General features: G+C 37.6%; 1 protein-coding gene across 1 annotated transcript in view; it reads right to left on the bottom strand.

Annotated features, from left to right (window-relative positions):
- LOC150102416 (muscle-specific protein 300 kDa-like) overlaps positions 1-12000 on the bottom strand; it is a 1203500-nt gene that overhangs the window by 623236 nt on the left and 568264 nt on the right. The window contains exons 35-36 of the mRNA XM_090399574.1: positions 2230-2553; positions 1423-1572 (exon numbers count right to left, since the gene is read on the bottom strand). Of these exons, the coding sequence (XP_090255700.1) occupies positions 1423-1572; positions 2230-2553 (474 nt within the window). The remainder of the gene's footprint in view (positions 1-1422; positions 1573-2229; positions 2554-12000) is intronic.

Raw genomic sequence — 12000 nt, 5'->3', positions numbered from 1 at the left:
AATGAATTACTTAATGTATATATTTTATTATCCATATCAATACACAGTCAAAAATGATGCAATTTCAGCTAGTTAGATATCAAAATAAGTTTGGGTTATATGTGATATTAACATCTGGGTATAAGATTTATCTAGAATAATAATGTTTCTGCTGATTGTACTAATATTATCCAGAAACCCATGCATATTTATCATAACAGATCATATCAAATCTACATACTTGTCATAACAGATCATATCAAATTTGCACATTTATCATAACAGATCATATCAAATCTGCATACTTATCATGATTTTTGGGATTTCATGAGGGTCTGATGATAGTGACAATAATAAAAATAAATAAATAAAATAAATAACAATAGTCATACAAATAATAACAGTAATGAGAAGTAAAATGAATGAAGTAGAAGAAAAGTTTTTTTTTGGCAAGTTTGGAGTTGAACTGCAAAGATGTAGGTACTGAATACTTGGTACATGTGTTTTAACGCATTTAGATTTTAACATTTAGTTTTAACACATTTAGACATAAACACACACATTTAAAAGTGTATGGTGTGTGTGTTTGTGTGTATGTGGTGGTGGTGGGGGGAAATGAACAGCAACCGTGAGAATACCTATAGAAATGAAAGCAGCAGAAGCTTAAGGAGAGCAGAGTAAAATAGCGAGAGTTAGGTGATTAATCAACAATCAACCTAACTGCAAGCTAATACTTAGTCAAGTATGTTCAAAGCATTCTTAGAGATACCTTTCCTAATGGGAGAAGACTATTCAATGGTTGGACAAAGTTGTAATATGTACAGAGATAATAGTTCCTGAAATGCACTATGATGGCACCCGGAGCGCAACTGGAAGAACAGTGGAAAACTGCACCCTTCTAATGTTTTTTTTTTTCTGGGAAACTTGGGTTTTTTCATCCTATGTACAGACAAAGCAGCCTTCAGAACGTATGCAATTTACAGACAAAAAAATATTGTTGTTGGTGATGATGGGCAGTAGATGGCATTGATGGTAGTACTATTGTAGTAGGAGAATTACATAGTCGAGAGAGTGAGATTAAGCGAAATAGAGTAGACTGCCCTCCTGAGGTGAGTCCTTGGACTCCCTGGAGGTGCCACGTAATAATAATAATAGTTGTTTAGAAGTAAAGTAATGCCTTGAATGTAAGAAAAAATTAAATTTTTTGGATATTGAGAAGAGCAAAGATTTGTAATATGTTTACACTATGAAAAAACATTAGAAGTAAATGTTATACCAGGAAGAGAAATCTCATCTTGACCAGAAATCTGAGTAATGTCAAAATTAAGACTGGATTTGTATGTGAAAAATGAATTGATAACATAATATAATTCAAAATCAGAACTGTAAATATTAAAATGTTACAAAAATAATAATAATAAAAAGCAGACAAAGTATTCTTACTTTGACATGGGAAAATAGAAGCTGGTATCTTATTCCTAATTCACTTAATTGGCTTATGCGACGCCCACTAGCTCCTCCATGAATCTGTTGAATCTTGTCAGTCAAGGAATCCACTTCCAATTCTTTGGCTCGAATCTCACCTTGCATACTCTAAAATGAAATTAAAAAAAAAAAAAAAGTATAAAACAAATAAATTTCATCTTAACTATGGGTATAAAAGCAAACAGGTCAATGGTGTTGTCTGTTGCTGCCAGCATTTTCTTAAAATACTGGAAATCATTTAAGGGGAAATATTTAATCATTTGCTGATGATCTTTATAAGCATCCAGCTCTTTCTAACCATTGGGCATCATCATTAATGCATTACGAGGCACTTAGGAAGAGGTACAAATATATATTATTATCTTAAAAAGTAGGCAACAAGACTACACTTTGAATATGCAAAATACAAGTGAAAACAGTGTCACAGAAACATAATTTTGCCATTAATTTTTATTTTATTTATTTATTTATTTTGTGACTCTGACCAGGATATATTGTTGATTTAATTTAGAGACTTCTGAGTCAACTTAACACAGTTATCAGTGATGTTCCATTTTGAAATGGGCTCAATTTCCAAGTAGGACATTCAGAAAATTTTATCATCGCTCAAGAATAAAGAGAGTCAGCAGTCAGAAGTGGGAAGAAATTTCTTACCAGAAACTTCATTTATCTTCCTACAAAGGAGAAAAGTGATTAATGTTTATGAAGCTATTCATTCATATTAATCAAGTGAATTATTAATGAAAAAATGTTAAAAATTCTCACCTTTAGCATTTCTAATTGGTCCCTTTTTTCCTGTACATTAGCCATTAATGGTATAGACTGGAGAGTTGTTTCTGTTTCTTTCATCCAGCCTTGGATATCTTCTACTCTTTCCTCATATTCACACCAATGTTTAATCCAAGTATTAAGAGATGATATCGTGTTTTGAAGCATATCTTGAAGAGATTTCCATTGGTTTTTTAACAGCTGAAGCTCTTCTCTCAAAAATTCATGGCCAGCCTGATTTGTACCTTTTAAAGTTTCTTCTAAATGTTGCTCAGAAGCTGTAAACATTGCTTCACATTCTGGAAAGATAGTCTGTATAGCCTAAGTGGGAAAAACAATATTTAGAGCAGTAGTATAGTGCATAAATGTGCTGAAGTGAAACATGAAAATTATAATTCTTATTATTAAGAACATACTTGTAATCCAAGTAATATACTTGGATTTCACAAAGGATTTTGATAGAGTACCTCATGATAAGTTGACAGTCAAACTAGAGCAGATGAGGTTGGATATTAGATTAGTGCATTGGATTGGAGACTGGCTATCTGATAAGTATCAACAAGTTATGTATGGAGGAGCGATATCCAGGAAAGTCACTTTTCCTTTTCCTGGATATCTGAGGAAAGTCACCTCAAGAGTCTGTTTTAGGGCCATTACTGTTTAATTTATATATTAATGATATTGGTGAAGATTTGGATGGAGATATTCAGTTGTTTGCAGATGATGCAAAGTTGGGATGAACCATGAAGAGAAGATGTTTTGGCCTTACAAGAAGACTTGAATAAATTGAGTGATTGGACACGGAAATGGGGATGTGAGTTCGATGTTGCAAAATGTAAAGTTTTAAAATTTGGATGGGATGCTGAATTTATGCTTGGTGAGGATATATTGTTGGAGGTGGAAGAAATAAGAGATCTGGGGGTGATAGTGGATAAGGATCTGAAATTAAGGGGACACATAGCCAAAATTTTGAAGACAACATAAAGGCTTCTGGGAATGATACAGAGGACACTGACATGTAGAAGTAGGGAGATTCTTGTTCTGTTGTTTAAGGCTTTGATTAGGCCACACATGGACTACTGTGCCCAGATTTGGTCACCTGGTTTTTCAGAAGGATGAAGAGATGTTAGAGAGGTCCAGAGGTGACTGACTAAGGTAGTTTCTGACCTCTGGAATGTCGAGTATGAGGAAAGATTGGGAAGATGTAATTTGCAGAGTCTGATGGACAGGAGGAAGAGGGGAGATATGATAGAGACCTACAAGTTGGTAAGGGGTTGTTATAGGATCAATGCTGGAGAAGTTCTACAGAAAATAGTGGGAGATTGGGGGAGAACCAGAGGTCATCCCCTGGAAATTGTATAAAGAGGGTGTGAGTAGGGAGAGTGAGGGGCAGGTTTTTTTCATGCAGAATTGTAAATGATTGGAATGCCTTGCCTGAGAGTGTGGTGTCTGCAAGGAGTTTTGTTTAAGACATGGTATGATGAGGTGTGTGTGTGTGTGTGTGTGTGTGTGTGTGTGTGTGTGTGTGTGTGTGTGTGTGTGTGTGTGTGTGTGTGTGTGTGTGTGTGTGTGTGTGTGTGTGTGTGTGTGTGTGTGTGTGTGTGTGTGTGATAAAAGACCTCCCAGATGATTCTTTGACTCCATGATGTTTTGGGTAATAATAATAATAATATTAATAATATTATAATTATTAGCCTTCCATGAAGTTAAAAGCCTCATTGTAGGAGGTTCTACTGTCACACTCAAAGTTAATCAAAATCTGCCTTAAAAACTTTCCCATTTCCATACCCATCAGATTTTTATGTAATGCAAGCCACTCTGAAACCACTCCAAGCAAAACCCTTCTCCTCACATCCTCCAATACAGTTTCCAGAAATAGTTTCTTGTTCAGCTCCTATCTCACCCAGTTCTACAAAAAATCTCTTCCATATTAATACAGTAATAAACTGTACATACCACTGTACATATAACAAATAGTTTTTTTCCCTTTGTCCAAATAATTTGTCACCTTGTAGTACATAAGCAGACTAATAAAATATAACCTCCATTTAACAAACTCAACTTGATCATTGTAGAAAATACTATTATCAACTCAATTCTAGAAAATACTTGATCATTGTAGAAAATACTATTATCAACTATTATCAACTCAATTCTGTATCCTAGCACTCACAAACCTCTCCAACACTTCAAACACAGAGTTTGAAGTGTTGGAGAGGTTTGTGAGTGCTAAGATTGAAAACTCATTCTTAGCAACTCTTTGGTAGAATAGAATGATGCTGCCCTCTTTCCACCATTTTGGAACTCACTGCAAAACGTTTGTTTAAACAATTATGTCAAGGTTACTCTTTACTCACAAACATACCAGGACAAGTCATCAAGTGCTGCTCTCTTATTAACATTAAGTTTACTTAATTCTTGATATAACTCATTCTCACTCACTATCAGTTCTTCCACCTCCTTCTCCTCCTCCATTCTCTATGTGAGCAAGTTAAACATGTCAAACTTATAAAGATGAAATACTTTGATGAACTGTTAATTAAATATGTTAATTATATCCTGTGCAGTGGTGTACCACTTTAACAATTCACCACTTAATATCACCCAAACCAGTACCCCAGGTACTGCACATGTTTTCCTTTTGTATTGGTAATCCACATCCTTTTTTGTATGTGAATCCTTACCAACTTTAGAGAAGTTGGCAAGAACTCACATACAAAAATGGGTTGGGATAAAATATATTTTGCAAAGAAAAGCATGGGTTTACTAAAGGGAGATCATGTTTTAGCAATCTACTCCTATATTATTATTATTATTCAAGCCTCCATGGAGTCACAAGATTCATCTTGGGAGGCACACCTTAGTAAACACAGTCTATCATGCCACTCCTGAAATCCAATGACTGTTCGTGCTCTCACCACTCTATCAGGCAATACATTTCATGACTCACCTACCCTCCATGAAAAGAAACCACTCTTTACCCCTTGCTCACAAATTCTTTTCATAACTTCCAGGGATGGCCCCTTATCTTGGCTCCTTCCACTTGTTAAACCCAATGAAAAAACTCCCCAGAATCAACTCTACAACTACCTCTGAACAGATTAAAAGTCTCAATCATATCACCTCTCCTTCTGCTATCTAACAAACTCTGAAGGTAGGCTAAGGCATTGTGGACTGCAGAGTTTGTTAGATAGCAGAAGGAGAAGGGATATGATTGAGATTTTTAATCTGTTCAGAGGTAGTTGTAGAGTTGATTCTGTGGAGTTTTTTCATTTGGTGGAACAAGTGGAAGGAGTGAACATAAGGGGCCATCCCTGGAAGTTATGAAAGGAATTTGTGAGCAAGAGGTAAAGAGTGGTTTCTTTTCATAACTAACATTGTACAGCCCTAAAATTATCTTTGTTATCTGCCTCTGCAGCATTTCCACAGTTCATTTAACCCCTTCAAATCCTGGGGACCAAATTTGAGAACAATAGGTCAGAGTCCTTCTCAGTATTGCAGAAATCCTCTGGATTACCTTCACTACCTTAGCAATACATTCCCTGAATTTCAACTTTCTATCAATCACACCCCACAGATAACTTGCCTCCCTCACTTCCTCCAACAAAGTACACAGTCTCCCATCGATGTATCCCAAACTTCAACTTTACATTTAGCTGAATTAAACTGACAGCCCCATTCATTTGCCCACCTATCCAATTTATTCAAATAGTCTTGCAGGGCTATCATATCTGCACTACTATTAATAACTGTTCCCAGCTTCACATCATCTGCAAATACTTGAACATCACTCTGTAATCCATTGACAATGCCATTTTTATAAAGGTTAAACAATACTGGTCCCAGTACTGAGTCCTGTGGGAACTCACTTGTAACCTTCTACTTTGTTGATACTGCTCCCTCATACACAACTTTCTGATACCTATCAGTAAGAGCCAATTCTGAATCTAGTTCACTAACATCTAAACCCATAATGTGGTACCCTGTCAAATGCCTTTGTAAAATCCCCCCCCAAAAAAAAAAAAAAAAAAAAAAGGCAGAATATGTCTTTTCCTTATCAACCACTCTTGTCACTTTATTATAAAAGGCATTCATATTACTAAAGCAAGAGTACCCCCTTAACAAATTCATCTTGACTCTCACCGAAAACATTATCCTCATCTGCCTAATGCTATGTATGATCCATGGAACTGGCCCAAGCTAATATCTAAGACTTTTATAATCAGCTGACTTATAATTCCACATACATTCCTTTCTCTTTGATATTCCTGCATTCTATCGATCTTCCAAGTCAAAACTACATGGTCACTCTCTCCAAATGGGGGTAGAGATGCCATCTCAGTTATAACCAGCTCTTCTGATGTTATTACCAAATCTAAATCTCTTGAGCCTCATGTTCCTTCTACTACATGTTGTCTAACACATTTGTCCCTCAAGCATTACAAAAATTCCATTCCCTTGCTACTACATGGAGTTTCCTCTTCCCAATTTATAGCGTTGTAGTTAAAATCTTCTGTAACAATCATTCTTTTTGCCCTTTTCCTGATCTTCACCATCTATGCTTTTAGAAACACCTCACTAAATATCCTGTCCTGCCTACTTCTACCTCACATCATATGCTTTCAAAATTATTAATGTCATTGCCTTCCAAATCCTACACTCTGAGAGGATATAAGTCATCACTTATCATAAGCTGTACTCCACTATTTTATAATAATGCTATTACTGAGTTCGATAATGGGAATGGATGCACTATAATATTCTCAGACTTTGTAGGGCATAGGATAGGATACCACGTGAAATGCTGTTCAATAAACTGGAGAATATGGGATGGAAATATTATCATTATTATTATTATTATTACCCCAAGACCTCCTGGAGTGATATAAACTATTGACTTGGATAAGTGGGTGGTTGACTATTAGGGTGTAGATCTACAAGATTTAAGGTAAGCAGTGGTGTATCCTGAGGGATAAGTCCATGGATAATGTTGTTTAGACTATATATTAATTATATTGGGAATTATCTAATAGGAGAAATTCAATTCTTTTGCTGATGCAAAGCTGGTTAGGGCAATCGGGAATGTTACTGATATCCAGCGAACACAGATGATTTGAATATGCTAGAAATGTGAGCAATGTTAGTGGTTATCAATTCAATGTTAGTAAGTATAAACTTATGCACTTTTGAGTGATGAGATTTCCAACCGCATATTATTATTATATATTATTCAGGGCTCAATGGAGTCAAGAGACTCACTGTGGGAGGTGTTTCCTAGGAAACACAAAGACTATCATACCACTCCTTGAGCACACTAATTGTTCTTGCTCTCACCACTCTATCAGACAATGCATTCCACAGTTCAACCACAATCCATGCAAAGAAACCACTACTCACCCTCTTGCTCGCAACTTCCTTTTGTGACTTCCAGGAATGGGCCCAATGTCATCATCACTCCTTCCCACTGTTCCACCAAGTGAAAGACCTCCCCAGTGTCAATCCTGTAACTACTTCTCAACAATTTAAAAGTCTCGATCATATCACCTCTCCTTCTTCTATCCACCAAACTCTGCAGTCCACATTCCCAAAGCCAATCCTCATAATTAACATTGTACAGTCCTGAAGCCATCTTTGTTATCTGCCTCTGCACCCTTTCCACAGTTAATTTATCCCCTTCAAATCCTGGGGACCAAATCTGAGAACAATAGTCTAAGTGTGGTCGGATCAGAGTCTTATACAATGGAATGATAACTCTTTTATCTCTGCTGGTCAGTATCTTTCTCAGTATTGCAGCAATCCTCTGGGTTACCTTCATCACCTTTCCAATATGCTTCCTGAATTTCAGGTTTCTATCAATCATCACCCCTAGATCTCTTGTCTCTCCTACTTTCTCCAGTACAGCTCCTCCAATCGAGAATGCAGCCTCCCATTGATGTAGCCCAAACTTCAAGACTTTACATTTTGCTGCATTAAACCGACACTCCCCCATTCATTCACCCGTCTGTCTAGCTTATTCAAATCCTTTTACAATGCTACCACATCTGCACTATCAATAATAACCCTTCCAAGCTTCACATCATCTGCAAACAACTAAATATCCCCTTGCAATCCACTGACAATGTCTTTCATATATAAAGCTTAAACAATACAGGTCCCAGTACTGAGCCCTGTGGAACCCCACTTGTAACCTTCTGCCTCCTTCATATTGTCTCCCCCAACATACACAACTCTCTGGTACCTATCAGACAGCCAATCCTGAATCCAGTTGACCAATCTGACATCCAAACCCATGTGCCACAACGTAAATATCAGCCTATCATGTGGCACCATGTCAAATGCCTTTGCTAAATCCATGAAAATGGCAGTATATGCCTTTCCCTCATTAACTGCTCTTGTCATGTTATTGTAAAAGGCAATCATATTACTATAGCAGGAGCACCCCCTTAACAAATCCACGTTGATTCTCACAGATAACATTACCCTCATATGCCCAATGCTATGTATGGTCCCTCACTAATTTCTCCAAGACCTTAACAACTACTGAGACACACAAACTGGCCTATAATTAGATACTTCCAGTTAGTACCACCCTTATGCAATGACAATATCTTACCTTCATTCCATTCCCTGGGCACCTTTGCCGAAGCCAGACTTTCATTGAAAAGCCACATTAAAGGCACTGTCAATTCCCTAGCACATTCTCTCAAAACTCATGGTGAAATACCATCCAGTCCCACAGCTTTACTGACATCCAGAGTACTCAGTATCTGAAACACACTCTCCTCCTGTACCTCTAAACCTCGAACCAGTCCTATCCCTCTAGCATTAAAACTGACTCCTCTAGGATGAAATACTCCAATAAAGTGTTCATTGAACAATTCCACTATGTCCTCTGCTTTATTCACTCTATTCCCATTTTTATCCCACAATGTCATTCTTCCACAATCATTTCTCCTCCTACTGGCCACATAGCTAAAAAATTCCCTAGGATTTTCTTTGGATCTTAGGGCCAATCACTCTTCATATTCCAGTTTTGCCTTCTTTACCATATTAGTCACTCTCCTGGCCTGTGTCTTATATTCTTCATGCATCTTCTCTTCACCTGTTTTCCTTATATCTCTTTCACAGCCTCTTTTTTGCATGCAGTTCCTGTTTAATATTGTTTGTCATCCACTTTACTGCAAATTGTGTCCTCTTCTTCACTCGTGGAATACAGCTTACTATTGCTGCTAACAAATATTCCTTCACAATTTCCCAATCACTAATGATATCCTGTCCTTCTAATTCCTCCCTCCATGAAACTTCCCCAAGTTGACGTCTAAGACTATTATAATCACCTGCATTATAATTCCACATATGTTCCGGTCTCTTTGATACTACTGCATGTCTATTCATCTTCCAAGTCAAAACCATATGGTCACTCTTTCCAAGTGGTGGGAGAGATGTCATCTCAGTTATTATCAACTCATCTGATGCTATGACCAAATCCAAAACTCTTGAACCACCTGTTCACTCTATTACATGTTGGCTAAGACATCTGTCCCTCAAGAATTCCAGAAATTCCATTCCCTTATTACTACATGCATTTTCCTCTTCCCAACTTATACTACTGTAGTTAAAATCTCCCATAAGAATCATTCTTCTTGCACTTACCAAGATCAACTGTCTAATCAACTGCTGCTCCCAACCCTCTGTGCTCCTTGGCTTTTAGGAACATCCCACTAAATATCCTGTCTTACCCACCTCTACCTCATACCATATGCTTTCAAAACCATTAGTGTCACTGCCTCCCAAAGCCAACACTCTTAGAGGACATAAGTCATCCCTTATAATAAGCAGTACTACACACTGCATTTTCCCTTCCTATCCTGCTGAAAAATTATGTACCCTGCTGCTTCTAATCCTGTTATTATATCATCTTCCGTCAACCATGTCTCAGAGATCCCAATAATCTTCGGCCAGGCTGATGCTGTCAACGCCACCAATTTATCTACTTTATTCTGGATACTCTTGGCATTAGTATAAAGCATAAAAATGTCACTGCTTCTATACCTATCCTTATCCTCACCAGACTCAACTGGATTCAGTGTTACCTGATGCCATCCCCCTTCTGCCAAGCACCCATTCCCACAAGAGCAACCCCTCCTACCATCGACCCTGAGAATTCTAATTTCCCTGCAGTGACTCACTGACTCGTTCAGAAAATAGCAGTCTCTCCAGATGCCTACATCCTTCCTCATTCAAATGCAAGCAGGCTCGCACATACAGCTCCTTTCTGCCTTCAAATGCCATCCGAGCATCCACATATTCCAATCCTCTCTTCTGACTATTATGCTATTCATTATTACTGCTCTTCTACTCAGCTCATCATTATCATACCTGGGTAATACACACTATCTTTACTCTCTGCATTTTCTTTTGTACAATCTTAAGCATGAATCTCAGATCTCTCGCCACCCAATTTACACTGCTCTCAAGTCATTCTTGCCCGCCATCACATTCGTCTCATCTGTGCTTTCACCATTAATTACCTGCTTAATTGCCATAGCTACACTTTTTATCATTCCTCCTGGAAAACACTCCTCTGGTATACTATCTTGCATACCACAGATCATCGAGTCTCCATACATCACAGCTCTTACCACTCTGTTCCTTGATTGCTCACCTGCATCCCTCTCTCTCTCTCTCTCTCTCTCTCTTTTCTGACTCTTTCACTCTGTGTTCACCTACTTACCTGCTGTCCTGGCATCACTCTATCCCTGGTTCCAGCACTCCCTTGCATTCTTCTCAATCTCTCTCTCTCTCTGACTGTTTCCATTCTCTCCTCTTCTATCATTCCCATAACTCTCTCCCATTCCCTCTCTTCTACTGTTTCTATTCTCTCCTCTTTCATCATTTCCAGGACTCTCTCTCTCGCTCCTACTCTGATTCACCTTGCATTTATCTTTTTCATTCGCCTAATCTCATCTTTCATACTTCTCATTCTCATTTCATTCCTGAGACATTGCAAAATCTCTTTCAGCTCATCTTTCTTTCTCTCTCTCTCTCTGCAATTTAGCCACTTCTTACTCGCCATTCATCTTCCCAATCATGTCCATCTCTGAAAACTTCACAATCATTCAAGCCTTCCACCATCTCCACTCTTATTTTTTCATTCATATTTCACTTGTTATTCTCACCTATCACACTACTCGTCTCTCAAAAATCTCCTGCTTCTGATGCAATGAGGTCATATATTGTAACATGTAACTCACTGAATTCCTCCCATTGCTTACATTTTATGCATATATGCACTCCCTTTTCTGTCACCCGCCACATATCCATCTGCGGGATGCATATATGCCAAAAGTCCTGCATGCCACAAAATCCTTTATTATGTTATGCAAAACAGAGTTCTTGAATGGGGGGAGGACTTGGTGACATGGCATTTGTAATTGGAGCTGCGGCAGCCGTCAACAGCCGTCAACATTCAAATTGTGCCAAAGAACTATTACACTAAATGCTAAATACTACTACAATTAAATGCTGAATACTATGTTATACACTGTACTGTAAGTAAATTTACTTACTCAATGCTATAAGTATAAACTATATTTAACAATACTAAATAATGAAAACTTATCTTCTCTTCCACCGCAGATGCATCCAACTCTGGCCTCGCCTTCTTGGTAACCCAAAAATAACACAATATAAACAACAATTAAATTACAAAAGCAGCACCACTGAAGAACATTTGTATTACTGTGAAAAATGTAGCACAATTCATGG

The sequence above is a fragment of the Typopeltis vanoorti genome, chromosome 10 (assembly GCF_054136105.1).
Source record: "Typopeltis vanoorti isolate ZY-2024b chromosome 10, IOZ_Tvanoo_1.0, whole genome shotgun sequence".
NCBI lineage: Eukaryota > Metazoa > Arthropoda > Arachnida > Uropygi > Thelyphonidae > Typopeltis > Typopeltis vanoorti.
Note: the sequence above shows the minus strand (reverse complement) of the source record. Positions and strands in the feature narration are given on the sequence as shown.